Raw genomic sequence first — 22,210 nt, 5'->3', positions numbered from 1 at the left:
TTGGTTCATCCAGTATCGCACCAATTTCTAGAACTTTACAAAGTGACTTGTACGTCGATAAAAAGATATCAGGTGGTGAGAACAGTACGTTTCACCAATTTTTCCGTCTATATCATAATTATCTAATGTTGTGCTGCACTTCAGGGCAACAGGGATACTTCATTCCGCGCGCAATGCCATCAGCAACGTTATCGCCTCGTGGAATGGTCCACCATGTGTTCGCAACAGGAGTGTTAAGTGTGCCGCCGTTAAGCAACTCTGCGAAATTCTACTCCAAAGTGTCACAATTGCACCTCATCTTATCATGCTTAAAGATCGTCTGCGTGCAGAGCATGGCGATGCAAAAAGACGTTCTCGATACGCCGATATCTGATTTTCCTTTTCGCGCAAGGTTCCTCATCATGTGTCACGATATCATAGCAAATCTTTTGCTCACTTTCTCGCTCTCTATCTCTCTTTCTCCCTCTATAGATTCTGATGCCCCATCGACCCGTGGCAGTTCCTTCCGGTTCCAGTGAGCACGGCCGAACGGAAGTGGACGGCGGCCACTAATCACGGCACGCAATCAATCAACGTCCGTCAGAGCCGGCGTTGGAGACCGGTCCTGTCAAATTATGCCGCACCGGCCGATGCCCCACATGGCCGATGTCGCGCGAGCATCCTGAAGATTAGCCTTCCACAGCAGTGGGCCGCAGGGGAGAGCACCCCTTCTATCTTCCCCTTCAGCGAGCGCGCCCCAAGACGGCGGGGCTCGCCTTCTTCCATCCCAGTCCAGTGCAGCGTCTAATCGGATCGAAGGACGATCGATGGACGAAACCGTGGCACGACTACATGAAAGGACACACCAGGACCAAATGGCGCATCATTAAGCGCCTGTTTCTATTCTTTACCACCCTCTCAGTTATTCCGCTCACCGTCCTCTACCTGATCACCTCCGACCATCTCTACCGTTTCCGCCAGTACACGGTAAGTGTGCCCTCACTCGACTCGCCGTAATTTATTCCAAATAAAATGAAAAAGAACTCCCCACCCGCCGCCCCCTACCAAACCTTCAACCGGAAAACGGAAGGGAAATCCTGGGAATACATTATCGTCTTGTCAGTAAACCTCCTTGCCCTGGGAATTATTCATGGCACGCGTCGAACTTCAACGAAAAAGGGCGAAGCTATGAGCAAACATATACCTTTTGAATAAAGTCACAACAAAGGTCATTAGAGACGCTTCAACGGGCCGTGTCGCCGATGACAAAATATGATCGAACCCCGGACCACCGTTCGCGATGGGACAATTAATGAAACCATGCGGTTCGTAATTAAACTAGTCACATTTCATTACGGACCAGCGCCGATGGCAGCACCTAATGAAGAGCGGACTAATTTATATCTAATCAGAAGCTTAGCGTAAGGCGCGCACGGAACCATTCTTCCCGGATGATGTATCACTTTCAAAAGTTAATGAGTTTTATCATCCCCCGCCCAACAGGAATCCTGAGGTCGTGCTGTGATGATGATTCTTAGCATCAGCCTCCAGCATAATGACGCCACTCGAAGGCCCATCAGCGTGGGTATATTGTTTTTCCACACGGGGCACCCAGCGGGCGGTTATTGGTTTTGGGGGAAATTGAATCCGCATTCTGAGAGTTTGGAGTAGAAAGTCTGGTGATGTTGTTACATGGGCAACAAACAAGCAATATTCTTTATGACAACGGTCCGAAGCAAGTGTTTGTGTTTGCATTTTTTTTTTAAATTTTAGTATCCATTGAAGCGTGTGAACATCACCTTTATTTTTCAAGCCTTTTCTGCCAGCTATTTAGTCACTTCGGTTCATCTTACCTTCCGTGATGTTTCCCCAGCTCGTTACTGGGTCAAGTTGGTGTTTTGTTCTGATCCTGGCAGTGTTTTGGTAACGCGATGTTTCTGCTTTCGCCGCGCGATGCAGCAATCTAATTTTAACAACTTTCTTACGCATAATCATCGATTCGAAATAACAGATGAAAAATTGTAACGTTTGCATTAAAAAAAATAGACAAATTTCAATTGTAGAAAGCAAAATAAAGCATTTCTTTTAAATTTAGTACAAATCTGAATCATTTAAATTGAACCCGCCGTAGCCAAAACATTAAACCATCTACGTTTCATTGTGTGTTACAACATCCAGCTTTAGCGCGAACCACGTGACCAAAGGTTATTTAAAGCCAGACGGCAGCAAGTGGTAAAAACCCTGGTACTTTATATTGCTTTTGAAGCTTGTTACATTATATTTGAAATGTTGTGGGCTTCCTTAACTCCCATAGAATGCCATATCGTGGCTGAAAACCAGCGAGAAAATTATGCACAAAGTCGTTGTTCTTTCTGTCAAGACATCCGGCGTATGGAGAAGCGTATAGTGTGCAGTGCTTTCCGGAATTAAGCAACTTGATCAGAAAACATCATAAATCGGAGGAATTGAACGGTCCAAATATAATTGATATAACCAGCAGTGCTAATCCTCCCTATGACTCTCAACTACAACCAATCGAAAAAATCTTTCACAACTTAAAGGTAGGACCTATTCCAACATTTTAAAGTCCATACGGATTACCATTTGCTAATGAATGCCTCACAGCAACTCAAAAAAATGCTGGTTTTGTCGGCTATGGCTAAAGTTTCGGCCAAGGTCCGTAAGACCGCTTACTGACGGTCGGGATATTTTTTAGCTTGGTTAACTTTTTTCTTATCACCGATGAAAATTTGTCAATTTCTTTTAATGCAGACGCTAATATACTGACAAGCTTATTTTTTTAAGTGATCCTAACCATTTCCATTTCCGGGGGGTCCGCGACAGCCGAGCGGTAGCGCCGGTTAGAAAATCGGCCCATGAGCGCCGGGGCTCACCACCTCGACGGCGTGGGTTCGAATCCCAACCGAGACCGGACCCTCCCCTGTACGAGAGGGACTGACTATCCACGTACAACAGGGAAACAGGTTTCGTAAGCCCTTAACGGGCAGGCATGACCAAGAGGTCGTCACGCCAAAAAGAAGAAGAAGAAGAACCATTTAGCGTGTTCTTTTCTCACAAATTAATCGAACCGTTCGCGACGAAGTTTGAGATCGGAAAGGATCGAATTTTATTCCTACTTCCTAAATTACGCTAAGCACACTACTACATGTTTAAAGTTAAAATTCAATATTTCAATTCGTTTGATGTAACGCACATTTTTATAAAACCTACAGTGCTGTGCGCAATTGTAAGGCTGCCACAATACTCCCCTCCTAGACTAGGATCCCTCTACTGGTATCTGGAAGGGATAATAACTCGTCTGCCAGAGCGAGTTACTCTAGTCGGTGGAATCTCGGCAGGAGTTGTGGCTGCTGGTTCTGTTGACGCTGGCTGTTCACTGCATACGTACGCGGGTTTCAAACGGTCGATCGAAATGTTGACTTCACGTCCCCGTATGCTCAATTTGAAAAACTTTTCTGTTCGATTAAGAATCTCGAATGGTCCTTCATACGGAGACGATAACGATGGTCTTATTGAATCGTTGCGAACGAAGACGCTCTTACATGTTCGCAGGTCCTGGTGCATGAAAATGTTTCGCTTCCCGTGCCTGGCAGTCTCTTGGGGGCGAAGATCACGCATAGTCGATCGGAGTTTAGCGACGAATTCTGTTTCGTTAGGTCTCTGCAGGTTGTCAACAAAAAATTCAGACGGTATCTTGAGAGTCGTACCGTATACCATTTCAGCAGGCGAAGTTTTGATGTCCTCTTTGTAGGTTGTCCGTAATCCAAGTAAAATTATCGGTAGATGTTGACTCCAGTAGTTGGGATCGTGGCAAAGGATCGACGACTTAAGGGTCCTATGCCATCGTTCGATGATTCCATTAGACTGGGGGTGGTAGGCAGTCGTGCGCAGGTGTTTAGATCCGATCAAACGAGTCAATTCGGTGAAGAGCGATGATTCGAATTGTCGTCCTTGATCAGACGATATGTAGGCGGGAACACCGAATCGGGATATCCATCCGGAGACTAGAGCTTCGGCGATTGTAGACGCGGTCATGTCCGGCATGGGGAATGCTTCCGGCCACCGAGTAAACCTATCGATGACTGTAAGACAGTAACGGTTTCCTTTACTCGGAGGGAAGGGTCCAACGATGTCGATATTTATGTGCGAAAATCGGCTGTCCGGTGCTGGGTACCGCGCTATTGGCGACTGCGTATGTCGGGTCACTTTCGAGCGTTGACATTGGATGCAGTTTCTGGCGAAGGCGATGCTGTCCTTTCGAATACTCGGCCAAACAAATCTCTCAGTCATTAATTTGGCTGTTGCACGAGTGCCAGGGTGGGATAGATGATGCGTTGCCTGGAGTGCTGCGTTGCGAAACCGCTTTGTAATGAAAGGACGAATGCTGTCACTCGAACAATCACAAAGCAGTTGATGCTTTCCGCCTGGAACCGAAAAATATTTTAGAATCAATGAAGATTTAATTTTACCCTGCTGAATATCCTGTAGTTCGCCGTCGGTCTTTTGGTCCTCAGCTAGCGCGTCGAAATCAAGCACTGGTACAGTTTGGATGCTTTCGATGCGAGAGAGTAGGTCTGCTACGATGTTGTCCTTGCCCACTATGTGCCTGATGTCTATCGTTAATTGCCCGATGAAGTCCAATTGGCGAACTTGTCTGTTGGATGCTTTATCAAGCTTCTGCTGGAAAGCGTAGATGATCGGTTTATGGTCTGTGTATATGTGGCAACTCCGTCCTTCTAACATAAACTTGAAGTGCCGCACTGCGAGGAATATCGCAGTGAGTTCACGATCGTATGTACTGTAGCGTAGTTGAGCGGGGTTAAACTTTTTCGAAAAAAATCCAAGCGGCTGAACCTTATCATCGACAATTTGGTGAAGGACCGCACCTGCGGCGATATCTGAAGCGTCAACCCAGAGGGACAATTCTCCTGTTTTAACGGGGTGAGCCAGTAGGGTTGCTTCGGCGAGTTGAGTTTTGCATTTCTCAAATGCAGCTTTTGTTTCGTCGGTCCACTTCAACGGCGTACGATCGTTTCGCTTATTGCCAGGTGTCATTGCTAATAACGGTATTTGCGTTTGGATTGCGTTCGGTATGAATCGTCGATAAAAGTTAATCAAGGCTAAGAATTTTTTTAGTTGCTTAACTGTAGACGGCAGCTTGAAGTTTTTAACGACCTCGACGCGATCCGAAAGTGGACGGATTCCTTCGGTGGAGACGGAATGTCCCAGAAAGTTTATGTTTTCTCGTCCCAGTTCGCTTTTAGCAACGTTTATCGTTAAGTTATGCTGCTTGAGTCTCTCAAATAGCAAGCGCAAATGTTCTCTGTGCTCCTCTAGTGATGACGACGCGATGAACAGATCATCGATGTAGGGAAAGATGAAATCAAAACCGCGAACAACTTCGTGTATGAGGCGTTGAAAGGTTTGAGCTGCATTTCTTAGCCCAAAAGTCATAAAAGAGAATTCAAAGAGTCCAAAAGGTGTGGTGATGGCCGTTTTCGGGATGTCGTCAGGATGGATAGGAACTTGATGAAACGCCTTCTGCAAGTCAACTTTTGAAAAAATAGTTTTACCTTGCAAGTTCGACGTAAAATCCTGAAGGTACGGTAGGGGGTACCGATCCGGAATGGTCTGCGCGTTTAAGGCGCGGTAATCCCCGCATGGTCGCCAAGAACCATCTGCTTTCTTAACCATGTGGAGGGGGCTGGCCCAATTACTACTCGACGGTCTGCAAATCCCGAGCTTCATTAAGTTTTCAAACTCCGCACGAGCTGCTTCTAACTTGTCCGGTGACAAGCGTCGCGGTCGAGCATAAACAGGTTGGCCAGTAGTCTCGATGCGGTGGCAAGTCGACGATCCGTTGACTGCTCCCGGGGTAGCGGGACGGGTAATTGTCGGGAAATCGGCTAATAGATCTGCATACGGCGATACTTCACAAAACGTTTTTACGGAAAGCGTGCTGGTTTTGTCGAGTGATCCGCTTGACTCGAGATAGGTGGTGTTATCGATGAGACGATTGCGTTTTAAGTCGATTAATAGATCGTAGTGACTTAAAAAATCTGCACCTATTATTCCTGATTGCACGTCCGCAATCATAAAGTTCCATAAGAACTCTCGACGAAGACCAAGATTTATTTTCAATAGTACTTCTCCGTAAACTTTTATGGGTGTTCCATTCGCGGCAAACAATTTTAAAGAAGAGGGCTTCACTTTCGCTGAATGTATTCCTCGCGGCACCACGGATACGTCTGCTCCCGTGTCGATCAGAAACTGTTTCCTGGTGGTCGAATCCGTTACCCGTAAGCGAAAGATTGTGGCAGTGGTGGATTGTTCGCCGATGTCCCCCACTGCTTCAGCTGAGCAACCTCATTCTTGGCTTGTTGGACCACGTGCACCGGCGGTGCATGGTTTTCGGCACCTTCGGGCGTCGTTCCCGAACTTTCTATGGTACCAACAAGGTCCGTTCGAAGGATCTCTTTCGTGACGACTTTTGTTCCATTCTCCGCCACGAGAATGTGAACGCGATCGCCCACGTGTATTTTTTCCGGTGTGCAATACTTTATCCAATCGCTTAGATAACGATGCGATTTCACGAGTAAGCTCCGCAATTGGGTCAATGACCGCTTTTTCTCGAACAGGTGTCGTTGGTGTCGGCGTTTGCACGTGATCGATGGCGTCCACTCTACGAAGGCCCATTGAATCAACGATGGCATCGGCTATTGTTATCTTGTCCGACGCATCGCCTCGAGAAGCAATGACCGCTACCTGTGCATGCGGCGGCAGCCTAGCAGCCCACAAATCCAGCAATACCGTTTCGCCTAAAGCATTGCCTGCCACACGCTTCATCTCGTTGAACAATTGGCTGGGCTTTTGATCTCCTAACGGTAATTCTGATAGTACACGTTGGAGGCGGCGCTGTTGGCTATCGGCAAAATATTCGATCAATTTGCGTTTTATATACGAATATTTTTCACTTGCCGGTGTTCCGTCGATAATGGAGCGCAACTCGGTTAGCTTGTTGGGCGGCACTTGCGCCATTACGATATTGTACCGACGTGCGTCATGCATGGAACTAATGCCCGATGCTGCAAACCAAAATTCCAACGAGAGGAAATAAGTCTCGATATTGGTATCCATCATGCTGGGCGGGTTTATTCTTGGCACTTTAACAGATTCGACGAACGGTTCCGCGTGCCCGCTGACACCTTCAGCGACAGGAGTTTTATTGTCTTCGGTTGCCATGTCACTTTTTGTAGATTTTTTATTCACAGGGTCGTCGGGTCACTTTCGTCGGGGTCACCACTTTAGCGTGTTCTTTTCTCACAAATTAATAGAACCGTTCGCGACGAAGTTTGAGATCGGAAAGGATCGAATTTTATTCCTACTTCCTAAATTACGCTAAGCACACTACTACATGTTTAAAGTTAAAATTCAATATTTCAATTCGTTTGATGTAACGCACATTTTTATAAAACCTACAGTGCTGTGCGCAATTGTAAGGCTGCCACAACCATTTCCATTTAACGATAATTTGTAACTTGATTCTTCTCTTATATTTTTAATTTACATAACTTCTCCAACCAGCGGCCTATTTAGAATTTAATATGGTTTGATTAAACATAAATTTTAGGAATACAAACAATTTTTTGGAAAATTCCTTGAAAGCTTATATAGCGAAATTGAAAACAACAATCAATCAGAAAATAACAAGAAAACTCTCATTTTAAATTAATAAAATATCAAAAATATTAATGCTCTTTGTAGAACAAAGTGGTAACTAAACTAAGTAGAAACAAAGTGCATTTGTCCAACCCATTGTTATTGGAAAATCAAATCGAAATGGCATTTAAATTTCATTGTTTCCGACTCGCAAGCACCATCCAAAAACAACCATCCAAATCAAATTATCCCAGAAGGCCCAAATCAGGACACGAAAATCGCATTCGACGAAATTATAACCTTCCAATGCCAACATCTTCCCCATCGTCGATAGCCCAGCCGGAGGATTGTTATCGTTTAGACAACATGTTAGCTTGTTTACCGTACATATCTAGAGTCCTGCCAGGCTCGTCCCTGTAGCACAGGGAAGAAACATACTTTGCTCCAAAGCAGGACGGCCAGCAAAACGGTCGGTGGTCAGTAGCACGTTGACCTAAACCTTCGTTTTGCTTCCGTGATTGACTTTAATTGACGTGCGGGGATCGCAGATGCCAACCGAACAGACGAATGGCTAGAAGTGTTTAGTCGACAGATTGATCGATTTTCCGGATCGTTCATCGCACGGATCGGTGACATTCAATCAGAAACAAAAGAAAAGGGAGCAAAAGGTAAACCCCACCAAAAATTGTAATTCCAGTAAAAACCGCTTCGGCCCATTCACGATGAATACAAACACCGGCAATGGGGAGGGGGCAGGGGAGGGGGGGGGGGGGGGAACGGAGTCGTATCGTGGCTTACACGACTGTAGCCGATGAAGATACAGTTCGAAAATTACATAACAAAAAAGGATCACATCATGTCAATTGGTCCGTGGAAAGGTTTTCGACCGGACGGGGACGAAAAAGGAGCGAAACAAATATCTAAAAGATAAAAATCCAGCCGAAACTGTCGCTACGTTTAGCAGGTTTGACCTGCACGCCTGCTTGAACTTGTGACAAGGACGTTGTTTCAAAACCGATCGCTTACTTCACCCACAAACCTTTCGGGATCCGTTACAACTGGCCCACGCCAAAAGTCCCACCACGCAACGTTGGAGGCTACCTGATACGAAACCTTTTTTCCACTCGCTTTCCTTCGGAGGGGGGTGGTCTGGAAAATCTTTCTTTGCTACCAGCGACCTTTCCTTTTCGGTCACCTTCGAGCATGGATTTTAACGACGTTGGAAGATTGGGAGTGTTTTAGGTGCCCGGAAATGAACCTTTTATTCCCCCAAAACCGCACCACCTTTGCTGCGAGTGTGGTTTTACTTTCATTTTGTATTTTCGCTTCGCTGCAACAAGAAAGCAATGCTCTATTTACACTGATAAAAGAATCTGTCCTGAACGGCAAACAGTGGGCCGAAGATTTCCCATCCCTGGAGTATGTCCGGAGGGCCGATAATCGATATTATTACAAATCAAACAACTTCCGCAAAACCGTTCTCCTTTCGCTTCCTCAAAAGGCAGCTTTCGGAACAACTCCTAGGCGACCGGAAAAACATACACGACCGTTGTTGAAGGTAGGGCAGCCAAATAAATAAGTAACGTTGCTGATAAAACAACCTAATTTACATACATCACCCCACGCAAACATTGCCCGTGCGTAGCCATGCGCACCGAACTGTTATTGAACGGTTACGGGCGATAATTGTCCCATAAAGTATTCAGTGTCAATTTGTGGAATGGCATTTGCCGTAACTTGCCGATTGAGTAGCAATATTTAGTTTCCCAGCACCTTATCGGAGCCCATTGGTGGAAATGGAGTGTTTTCGATGAAAAATAATGCCAAAGATGGTTGAGCACCGTATGCCTCCTTACTTTGGCAATAGACTTCCCTTGTGATATTGAAGTAATACCTAAAATTACTTTCTTAATTATTTTGTGCAACGTATTTCAATTCACTATTTTGTATCACATGCTGACTCTTCTTTATTTTTCTGTAGCTTTCATTTGAAAGATTAAATGCAATCACTCGCACATTTTCAAATGTTTGCAAATTGATTTATAAACGCAATTATTACTTGCTGCGTTATCAATCAAACTAAATCAGCACATTTCAATGTTTGCATGTCAGGTGAAACATTTGAGTGTTTTCAATTGTGTGTTTGCAGTTTACGTAGACTGAATTAAAGATAAAAACGATGCTGTTGGCCTCATTCGAGCATTTATTTGTCACATTTTCGATAACGGTAAAGTAGAATTCACCCAAAATCATCAAGCTTTTAGCCGATTGTGAAAGGTCAATCGGATTAAAACAGTTTCAGTTGAAGTACTTGTTATTCTGGAATTGAGTGAATTGATCGTTATGTCGTCGATCGTTAATAAAAGAAACTTCTAAGAAAATATAAAAAAGCCATATTGGTCCATATCGTCTCAAGCAACCATTAGTAACTTGCAAAGATTGGCATAAAGTTTTCCACTCAGCGGGCAAATTCTTCTCGTAGAGCACAAGTGGATTGTTCTTGGCAACAGCCAGCAATTGATGGAAAACATACCTGGTAAGAGTTTGCCAACTTTTCCCGTTGGTATACTCCCGTCGCCCAGGGGCGGTCAAGGAGCAAATATTTTGCTTGTGGAAAAACAGCGCAACACCCAAGCCCGTTCGGTCGGGCCCTTTCCAAGCGTTCCAATTTCTTCACAAGTGGATTTTTGTTTTCCATCCCAGCGCGGATAATGATGGGGTGGCGTCCCGGTGAGGTGCCGGAAAGCTCAAACGTGATCGTAGCCAGTAGCAACCGGAAATCACTACCTTCCGGCCGACGGCTAAATTCCGGCGCTGCCTTGGAAGAATGTTGCGGTGCTTGAAGTAGAATATTATAAAATATTCATCGATCAATATCAAACATCACGCTGCTGCGGGGAAAAGCAGAAAACTCCTGCCAAACAGTGTCAAAAGCGGAAGCAGAATTTTTCCCTTGATCAGGACGCGCGGTAGGAAACGGTTGAGGGATTCGAATAAAATACACACGTGCGCACATACGCGTGCACAAGTTCGAAATCTTATGAGGAATTTAAGGGAAGTGAAACACATCCGCATCGCAGAGGATCCGTGTTCAAGATTCGCACAAACAGACATAACCCCTCGGGGTCCTCGAGAGCTAAAGCAAACTTCGTGTGCACGTCGAATGAGAAGAAGGCTGGTACTTCAAGGAGAAATCACTCCACACACACACACACACACACACCCACTCACAGGACAGATGGTTCCTCACAAAGGCCGGATGGTTCGGCACATTTATTAAGTCCTTCGGGGGACCTTTGCAAATCCCAATGAATGGTTGATTGACTGCGAGCCGGGAGTTGGACTTGGTGGCGGCGCCTCGCTGGTGACAAAACCCGACAGTTTCACGTCCCCCAGGGGCCTGGGCCACACACCTTCAGAGAGGGCTCTTTCCACCGTTCCGTTTCCCGTTGAGACCAAAATGAGTTGTTGCGCACCGCTGCGGGCCTGACATTGTGAAAGCCACACAAACGAACACGAGGCCAACAGGTTCGCTATGGAGGGACCATTTCCCGTACCGTTTCGTACCATCGACACGGCCACCAGCCACGTTGAACGTTGGAAAAGTCGCTCGAACATGGGACAACCGGGTTGCCGATATGACAAATGCAATGAACAAACCGACATCGTCCTCCGACACGGCACCCGGTCCGGATGTAACAGCCCGCTCCTCGAATATCCCCACAGCCCTACCCTCTTTGGGTGCCATTTCCAAGCGCAGAATACGCACCCTCTCTTCCCCCTCCCCACCACGGTCCGACGGCGATGGTTCGTGACCGGTTTTTGCAATGCAAATTTGTCGATTTCGACTCGAACGCGAACATGAACGGTTATGTTCGGTTTCGGGCCCAAAAATGGTGTGGAGCTTCCGGGAAAAACCGACCTCGGCGGTTGGCGACGGCTGGCTCCAATTGGGCAGTTGGGGGTCGGAAACCACCGGAATCGGAAGCCATTCTTCTGGTGGCACGCATAAAGGCAAGGTGCCACACCGACCTATCTAAGTTGCGCACAACAGGAACACACACAAAAAAACACTGTCCCATCGTGTAGAGGAATGCCAATGGGAAAATGTGGCCTCTTTTTCCTATAGTATCAAATTTTCAAACCCGGCTCATACACGTGGGTTTAGTTTTCCCGACGTTGTGACGATCCGCTTCCTCAACCTCAAGAGACCATGGTTCACGGGGGCCGTCGGGACGCCAAACGGGGCGTGCTCGTAATCCAATAAGTGATTGCATAACTTTTCCCGTTTGCTGCTCCAACGGTTTCCCTCAACTGTTCCTACGCTCAACAGAAACTGCTTACGTTTGAAATTCAAGAATTCCCGAGCGCGTTTGTGAGCGTTTATAGCGTTTTAAAAGTTACCTATATTACCTTACCTCGGCGTCATCGTCCCACCACCTATGTAGCTATGAGTGTGGAAAATCCTTCTCAAACAACTTTCCTTCCGTTGTTCGAACCCTCAAACCACCGGGGCCTTTTTCGTTCGAATCCAAAAGCTGCCCGCGCGAAGGTGAAAACTTTCGAGAAGAGAAACTCGACCTGCAAATTAAAAAACGGGAAAGATGGACAGATAACGGCACAGCAAAAGAAAAAGAGCAGTGTGCAAACACGGCTAAACGCTCGTGAAAGGAGGACACACGGTGTCCTCGGGACGACACTCGTTGTGGTTCACGGGGAGAGAATTGTTGGATGGAAAACTGAACCGAAAGCGCATGCATACACACGATGCCACTCAACCGCTACGCTCTCCGATGGTCTGTGCATTGTTTCTCCATTGTTCATGTATGTGCACCGCACACGTACCTCGCACAGGGTAGCTGTAGCCTCCTTGGGAGGGGCTTCGGAAAGGATTCCACCGAATCCACCCAACATCATATTTTGTGCTTTTGTTTCTAATCGACCACCGAGTGGTTCTCATGGCATTCATCCTTCACTGCGGCATCGTGGAGAAAATAGAGGGACGTGACAAAGCGGTGCCATATTCGTCACATTCTTAATTACGCCATAAAGGCGACTTGTACCTTTCGAGCGCGAGAAGAAAAAACGGAAGACATTTCCGACAAAACGTTCGAAACGTTGCCACCACACACCCTCCTGCCATCGACATTCTTTCGCGTGCGGAAATAAAGGCCGGACCGAGGTGGAGAAAAACTGCACATTCCCGAACGATACGAAGCCGACGGTGGGTTCTGGCCCGAGAAGATTACGTACCATTCGTTTTCCCGCCCGGGATTACCGGATCACAAACGTAAGAATGATGATAAAACATAACTATCATCATCGAAAGCCGTAGGCAGTGGAGAGTAACGCAGGGAATGGGAATCGTTATCAAAATGAAAACTCAAGGCATGACAGTTGAACACAGGGACAAAGGGACGCAAAAATCCTTCATCATCTCTTCTCTATGTCAACGGTACGCAGGAAAATGAAAACGGCGAATTTTCCAACACAACATTTCTGTTTCGACTAGAGCAAAGTAGAACAGGAAAATGGTAAGGACTTGGACGATTGCAAACGTTGACGATGGCGTAAAGCTTTCTCGTCTCAGAGACTCATTTGTGCCATAGCTGGGAAGATGTTCTCCTTCGTTAGTTTATAGAAAAGTATTTCGTTTAAGTCGTTGTGGAAAAAACCCAACGGGAACGTAAAATAATATTTAATGAAAATGGATCATGTTTAAATTAATAGTCGAACGTCGTTTAAATCTATTACTTGTTTGTTACACATAATGTTTTGATATTTTTAAAAATCACTGGACAACTAGCAGATAGAACCATTCCATGAACAATATCTCCCTTTGGGGAATACTTTTTTTTATGTCGTATATTTCACATATCCAGTTTATCATCTGAACTTTGCTCTCGACGTGTTCATAGTTCTTAGTGTTGAACAGTACAGATGCCTAAACAAAAAAAAAGCTTTAACGTTCAACCCAATTGGTGTGAGTGAGAACATTTATTATTAATCTAAAATACTACGCTATACTTCAAACCTGTTTCGCTGTAACGTTATTCAACGAAAAGACCAGTTCCATTTAATTGAAGTAAGAACCAACGAACCCATCTGGTTTGGAACCATTCTCTAAATAATTGAAGTTGAGAAAGTTGTTTAAAGGTAAAATTTGTCCAATACCTGAAGTTTTATCTTAACTACATAATTGCACTGGTGTAACATATACCTTCAATGAGATTAGAATTACATGTTTTTTAGTCCGGTACCCATATCATCAATTTCTTAAACAATGTTCCTGCCAATAAAAACAGTCAAGTTTTTCTAACCGCAATCTCGTTTCGTTTCTATCAAAAACAAGGAAAAAGGTATAATGCCATTGTTATGGCTTTGAAAGTTGTTCATTCTCTCACGGTTTATTTGCGCAAAATCAAATTGCCACTGCATTCTTTCATCTGGCTCGCTGAATACCACTGTCGAACTAACCGTTTTCATGAACTGAATGGAACGGAAATTGAATTTCTTGTTTATCTTCTACTCGAGGACACGGCTTTATTCTTCGGCAGACACAACCGGAAGCAGCCGGTCCAGTTCAGTTTATTTCTGTTCTCAACCAGAATCAAAGCCATCCATCCGAAGTATTCAGTACTAAACGTGTTTAGTTAAACTAAGTTGTAGCATTCTACGACACGATGCTATTTACACGAGTTTGTAAACAGTTTGGCGAATGTCTGAACAGCGACCCTTCTACCGAATGGTTTTCCCCTTGGGCAGGTTTCCTGCTACGAACCTCAATCACAGTTCCGGTCAGTGCGCTCGACCGATCAAAGGCAGTGGGTAAAGGTACACCCGCATCATCGCCATCATCTGATGACTGATATCACCCGCTGGCGCTGGTTTCAACTTCCTGAAGTCGATCAACTTCGACCGGCCGGCTGGCACGTTTCCAGCGAAATGACTAAAATATGCTGACGCTTGCCACCCAACTCATTCGCTATGGAGGGAGGTCGCTTTCCCCTCGGGAAAGCTTGTGCATCCATGCACAAACAATAGCTTTCCGGCCGAGCCGTCCCGAACGAGTCCGAACGGGGAACAAGAAAGACACAAAACTATCGACCCTTTTCGGACGTTGATGTCTCAACACGGCGTGTCCCTTTGCAGGCACCTTTTTCGGTCTCTGCTCTGCCAGAGTCCGGTGTTGCTGCTGTCCGTTTTGCATAGTGGCAAGAGCAAGCAAAACTACCCCTCCTTCTCTCTCCCACTATCTCTTTTATTATAGGTAGAAGGATACAGAGTGGGTGAAAAAACAACGAACGAACGTCCATAAAAGCAATCAATTGAAGCAGGAAAAGGATGTATTAAATCATCTGGCTGCACCAACGATGGCAAGAGCTAGGGCGCACGGTGCCGGTTTTGCGATGCACTTGCACTTTGGCCCATCTGACAGACATCTGGCGCATCGCTGCTTTCACGCTATGTAGGTCAGCGCAAGGATATATATTTTATCGCTGCGCTTTCAGGAAGAAACGAACCGCACACGCTATAGCTGAAACGAGTCGAAGGGGGAAAACAAAGAGGAAATGTTGAAAAATTAAGCGCTTTACCAAATAAAACACACCTTACAGCAGAACGTTCGAAAACATTGACCATTGTGAGCACGTTGAGGTTGAGAGAAGCTGATTGATTTTACCAGAAACCAGGCGCCTCCATCGGATAGCGTTCAAGCTGTGGTGTGCTGAGTCCATGGAGATTGTGGGCGGGATTTGTGTGTTTCATGCACTTATTTGTGTGCATTTTAAACAGCAGAAAAGTGTATGAACATTTTCGTATTCGTCAGAAACAATAATCCACGTGCACGTGCTTCGGTATGGAACGGATGGTAGATTTATCATCGGAACAAATTCGACCCGGCTAATGAATTTGATTGTGTGCCATCTCCAGGACCCAACCCAAGCAAGAGAGATCCGGAAAATTATCCATACAACCCCACGTTCAAAGGCGCGCCGGCATTTGCCGCATAATTATCCACCAATTCAGGCCCACTTCGGGTGAACCGGTACGGGGCCAACACCCGTGGCACGCGCTAGCATAAACCATGAAATTACAGCCGTCCGCATTGCTAATGTGTGCCACATCGAAGCAGCCGACGAGGTTCCGGATTCCGGAGCGCAAATAAAGGCACGGACGTTTCGGTCCCAGCCCCGATATCCCAAGCATTGGCCCGCTCGTAGACTCAATCTGTTACACCCACCCACGACACCAACATACGGCTCGCAGTTGGCCATATTTTACCGTAATCAAGGCACCAATAATAAGGCCGCCGAAACCGCCGGACGGAGATACACGGCCGAAACGCACGCACACATACAGGAACGGGTCGGTATCATGGTATCGCACGCCCCGGCAAATCTCGCAAGAAGAGGTGCTGTGTGTGGTTCACCTTGTTGGAATTCGCAGCGGAATGATTTGTTGTGTGGCATTAAAATGCCATTAGTTGATTCTGGGCAGCCACCCGTTGGACAAACGGTTCCGATACAGCTCTATGCATTGCAATCGGTGATCTAACCCTTGCAGACACAATATTGTTTCAAACAAACGCGAAGTTTTTATGATAATAAAAAAAAAAAACTTCTTGTGTACTTATAAGGTGTGGAATGATTATTTCTTTCAGCAGCATGAAATTTTCTCTCCAAACTCCAGAACACTTTCTGCAACTAATTACAAAAGTTTACTGTAGGTTATTGGAAAACACTCGTCCTACATTTAGCTTTGATTTTGAATTTATTGGAATATAACAATTTCATTAATTTTCTTTAAATTGAGCTTGAAAATATGTTGCAACATGTAAGGAAAGGAATAAAATAGGCGTGTCCCTTTGCAGGCACCTTTTTCGGTCTCTGCTCTGCCAGAGTCCGGTGTTGCTGCTGTCCGTTTTGCATAGTGGCAAGAGCAAGCAAAACTACCCCTCCTTCTCTCTCCCACTATCTCTTTTATTATAGGTAGAAGGATACAGAGTGGGTGAAAAAACAACGAACGAACGTCCATAAAAGCAATCAATTGAAGCAGGAAAAGGATGTATTAAATCATCTGGCTGCACCAACGATGGCAAGAGCTAGGGCGCACGGTGCCGGTTTTGCGATGCACTTGCACTTTGGCCCATCTGACAGACATCTGGCGCATCGCTGCTTTCACGCTATGTAGGTCAGCGCAAGGATATATATTTTATCGCTGCGCTTTCAGGAAGAAACGAACCGCACACGCTATAGCTGAAACGAGTCGAAGGGGGAAAACAAAGAGGAAATGTTGAAAAATTAAGCGCTTTACCAAATAAAACACACCTTACAGCAGAACGTTCGAAAACATTGACCATTGTGAGCACGTTGAGGTTGAGAGAAGCTGATTGATTTTACCAGAAACCAGGCGCCTCCATCGGATAGCGTTCAAGCTGTGGTGTGCTGAGTCCATGGAGATTGTGGGCGGGATTTGTGTGTTTCATGCACTTATTTGTGTGCATTTTAAACAGCAGAAAAGTGTATGAACATTTTCGTATTCGTCAGAAACAATAATCCACGTGCACGTGCTTCGGTATGGAACGGATGGTAGATTTATCATCGGAACAAATTCGACCCGGCTAATGAATTTGATTGTGTGCCATCTCCAGGACCCAACCCAAGCAAGAGAGATCCGGAAAATTATCCATACAACCCCACGTTCAAAGGCGCGCCGGCATTTGCCGCATAATTATCCACCAATTCAGGCCCACTTCGGGTGAACCGGTACGGGGCCAACACCCGTGGCACGCGCTAGCATAAACCATGAAATTACAGCCGTCCGCATTGCTAATGTGTGCCACATCGAAGCAGCCGACGAGGTTCCGGATTCCGGAGCGCAAATAAAGGCACGGACGTTTCGGTCCCAGCCCCGATATCCCAAGCATTGGCCCGCTCGTAGACTCAATCTGTTACACCCACCCACGACACCAACATACGGCTCGCAGTTGGCCATATTTTACCGTAATCAAGGCACCAATAATAAGGCCGCCGAAACCGCCGGACGGAGATACACGGCCGAAACGCACGCACACATACAGGAACGGGTCGGTATCATGGTATCGCACGCCCCGGCAAATCTCGCAAGAAGAGGTGCTGTGTGTGGTTCACCTTGTTGGAATTCGCAGCGGAATGATTTGTTGTGTGGCATTAAAATGCCATTAGTTGATTCTGGGCAGCCACCCGTTGGACAAACGGTTCCGATACAGCTCTATGCATTGCAATCGGTGATCTAACCCTTGCAGACACAATATTGTTTCAAACAAACGCGAAGTTTTTATGATAATAAAAAAAAAAAACTTCTTGTGTACTTATAAGGTGTGGAATGATTATTTCTTTCAGCAGCATGAAATTTTCTCTCCAAACTCCAGAACACTTTCTGCAACTAATTACAAAAGTTTACTGTAGGTTATTGGAAAACACTCGTCCTACATTTAGCTTTGATTTTGAATTTATTGGAATATAACAATTTCATTAATTTTCTTTAAATTGAGCTTGAAAATATGTTGCAACATGTAAGGAAAGGAATAAAATAGTAATCCTCAAGAAATACTTCACTCAAAGGGGCTAGAGGATGCCAATTTAAAAACAAATTTCTAATTACCGTTCGGAACCCGTCATACGCTTGTGTAAATTAATTTTGAAAATAGTTTATGGTACGGTACCAATAGTGGAGCAGTTAGTCATGTAATTTTACATGTTTATACCAATTATATGATCGAAACATATATTTTCAATGTGACTTATTTTTCAAGCATATTTCAAACCGAACGGCAAAATTACTCATAAACCAATGCATTGTTTTGGTCATAGACCAATGCATAGGCCTCATAGACCACTTATAAACCAATGCATTTTGCAGCGATTTAAAGCCTTCAGGAAATCATGTCATAGATGATAGTATTAAAAATCCAGCATATTAGTGCAACCTGTTTGGAAAACATTAATTTCGGAGCCTTAATTTATTACGGAATGGGAGGGTTGATCTTTTAAACACTCCGAAGAAGATCAAAGAACATTTCATAGAAGAATAAATATCTCCATTGTATTTATTTCGTCGTAGAGCTGGAATTTTGATCCACTACAAACACTATTGGTACGAGTACTAGCACCACTATGGGAGCACTTAGCCTATAATATTTTACTGAATCCTGTTTGGATCTGTACTAACATAACATAGCTACAAGCTCAAGGATATAATAAAAAGCATTACGTATTACATTAAAAGGGGTAAACATTGTGAATCATTGTGATGAAAACCAATGCAAAGCGTCCCACAATACACAGTTTACACAGCAATATACATTAGGAGCTAAGGTCATATATATTTGAAGAAATAAAAACATGTTTTAAAACACTTTTTAAACAAAATATAAATAAATACATTCAGTTGCATACATTCAGCAACAGAGTGGGAATGCCAGCGATTCTACAGTACCAACAATTGCCCGGTTAGTGTCTCTACCTCGCTACTTAGTTTCAATTTCACGATTGCCATTCCGGATGAAACCCGATGCGCAAATTGTTCCCTCAAGACGAGTGCGAAGCTCCACGGAGTTTACCACGGCTACGTGCCTCTAATAATCCCGTTCAATTATCTTCCCACCCCACTAAACCCTTCTGCTCTCCACCCCGCAGTACGGTGCCATCAGCGCCAATGGATCTTCACGCCAGCAATTGCCGCAATTTCGCGCACCGCTCCACCCGGACGGTGGCATTCACCATCTCCGGTTGGTGCAGCAGCAGCAGCAGCAGCAGGCGCACCGGCAGCAACAGTTGGAGCAGTACCAGCGCGCCCTTAAGAACGGTACGGTCAACAATCAGTACCGGCTCGACATGGACTACATGAAGCAGCGTATGGCGCGGCGGGTCGAGAGGCTGCAGAAAAAGTGCACCGAGTACCGTTTGAACGAACCGAGTACGTTGGCCGTCACTGCCAGGACAACGATATGGTGCGACCGGTGTGATCTAATTCCGTTTTCCTTCTTCTCTCTCGCGCTCTCTTTGCCACAGAGCATACCTACAAGCCGAAGGCGTGGGAATATCTGATCCAGCACGAGTACCACCTCGTGTGGTGCAACGTGTTCAAGGCGGCCTCCACGTCCTGGATGTACAACTTCAACCTAATGGCCGGCTACACGCCACAGTTTCTGCGGAAAACGAAGGACGTTCCGTTGCAGCTGGCACGGCAGAAGTATCCGCGACCGTCGGTGGAAAAGGTAGGCCCAAATAAAGCATCGAGAGGGAAGCATTAATGTCACACTATCCTTCGGTGACATTGGAGGAGGTTTTAGCACACGAAATATTACGTCATGGTATTAGGAAACCATTGTTGTTTAAGAGAAAAGATTCGTTCATTTTAATCTATTTGAAAAGGATAAAATATTCCTACGTAATGGAAAAAACCTACACGCCGGCAAAACGTCACACAACGGCCATCTGCCCCTGTTCCCATCCACTCAATCGATACACTCGCAAACGCTATCAGGCTCCAGTTGCCGGTAAACATGGCATAAAATATGCAAACAACAAGAAACCGACCGCTGCAGCATATGATAATTGCGCTCTCGATAATGCACGAGAGCACGTGGCGAGAGGATTGGGGAGGGATTTTGCTTTGCCAGCTCATATGCCACCGGGTTGGGTGTATCGTTATTAGCCTCCTCGTTTCATGCGGTTAGCAAACAGAGACCCAAACTCCTTTCCGCCCTTGTAATCAATGTCTTTGGCAATATCGAGGACATTGTTGGAATTTTATAACCCGTCGCCCTAACCATGTTGGACCGTTGGTTTGTCTTTCCCCATCTCCACAGCTGCAGGAAGCCATCAACCAATCGATATCGTTCATTATCGTGCGGCACCCGTTCGAAAGGCTGGTCAGCGCGTACAAGGATAAGATACAGTACGCACTGCCGAACTCGCACCATCACAAGCTGGGCAATCGAATCATCCAAAAGTACCGGAAAACGGTCAACGGGAAGGTAAGTCCGGGTGTTGGTGTCCACTGGAAAAGGTGGGTTTAATAAAAATGATTATCAATGTTTACTAACAACCTCAACGTGCAGCCAACGTCACTGCTGAAGCATCCGACGTTTTCCGAGTTCGTCAATTACCTGCTGGACGAGATCAAACATCCGCACTTCGAGATCGACATGCACTGGGTCCCGGTGACGCACTTCTGCACGCCCTGCTTCTTCCACTACGATGTGATCGCCAAGTTCGAGACGCTCGAGGAGGACCAGAACTATCTGATAGCGATTGGCCGGCTCGACAGTGTCATCAAGCCGCAGTGGAAGAACGCCGGCAAGGGGGCGCACACCAACGACGTGCTGGTGAAGCTGTTCGCCGAGCTGGACGGGGCCCAGATTCGCGGCCTGTACGACTACTATCGGTTCGACTTCGAGCTGTTCGGCTACAGTGCCAAGGAGTACTTCAAGGACTAGCGGGAGCTGCGGCGTTGCTTGATGATAGATCTTTTAAAAGACCCGCTTGTATCAGTTGAAGCGGGTTAATCGATAGTGAGAACATGATTTCGTCAAATTACTAGTGATAGAGAAACATTTCGCTGATTCCAAAGCTAGGGGAAACCCCCGGAAAAAGATAACCCCAACAGGAACTGGGCAACACAAACCAACCTGTTAGAAAAGATGCTAAAACTAAAGAAAATGGGGAGGGGGGAAGGAAAGAAAACAGGATTTTAAGGCGGCCTACAGTAAGAGCAACAAATAAAAGACACTAAAAAAGACAACCACGTGGAACAGCTTAGAATAAGTGTGGGCCGGGAAACGGGAAAAAACACCATATGAACGCGAGGCGCGAGAGCGAATATTTTCTACATATTTGGAAAGATAATCAAAAACTCCCAATATTATATAGATACGTCCATTAGCGGTTAAGAGACGTTTTACTAGAAAGCCAAGGCAAGCCAATTTCGATGTAGATGATTTCTCGAGCAGTTTGTTAGATTTTTGTTCTCTCCCCAACTTCCATTCTCGCTAGTAATGAATAATGAACTAAATATAAAACGGGACGAGGACAAAGTAGAACCGAATGTAAGTACAGGCTACAGCTGGAAAGGCGATCAACGTTTATGCACAAAATCTGCACGAATGGAGGAAGGAAATTTTTCTTCTTCAAAACCGCAATAGAACAATCTAGTTGCAGAGTGACAAATGTTCCTTCAAAGTGTGGCGCAAGAATGACCAAAAAAACCACGAAAGAGGGCGGAAGTTGTGACATACTTTCGAAAGTCAAGGAGGCTTACGATCAAACCAAAACGTGATTTAAAATAGTTTTTAAGGTAGATAGCGTGTTTGTTGAGCAGCTATTCTTAGTCTGGAGGGGGTAAATCTATTGCGATTTCGTTTGACAAAATAAATCAAAATATTTGCTTCAATAAGTAGAAAAAAAAACCAAAGTACAACGATCATTTAACTAATTTGTTTCACTTAATCATATCAATCATAACTCCTTATCTGATCAATAAAATAAGCAACGAACGATTCTTCCCA

General features: G+C 45.4%; 2 protein-coding genes across 2 annotated transcripts in view; one reads left to right on the top strand and one right to left on the bottom strand.

The window, feature by feature from the left end:
* Positions 1-22,210, bottom strand: part of LOC131263449 (uncharacterized) — a 33,404-nt gene that overhangs the window by 10,271 nt on the left and 923 nt on the right. The gene's annotated exons all lie outside the window — the stretch shown is intronic.
* On the top strand, positions 832-22,201 carry LOC131263450 (carbohydrate sulfotransferase 11). The gene is made up of 5 exons (XM_058265650.1): positions 832-966; positions 19,338-19,617; positions 19,713-19,918; positions 20,513-20,680; positions 20,765-22,201. Exons 1-5 carry the CDS (start codon positions 832-834, stop codon positions 21,140-21,142), a joined length of 1,167 nt encoding a protein of 388 aa, XP_058121633.1. The 3' UTR covers positions 21,143-22,201.

The sequence above is a fragment of the Anopheles coustani genome, chromosome 2 (genome assembly GCF_943734705.1).
Source record: "Anopheles coustani chromosome 2, idAnoCousDA_361_x.2, whole genome shotgun sequence".
NCBI lineage: Eukaryota > Metazoa > Arthropoda > Insecta > Diptera > Culicidae > Anopheles > Anopheles coustani.
The sequence above is the reverse complement of the archived record's forward strand: the minus strand, read 5'-3'. Positions and strand labels throughout refer to the sequence as shown.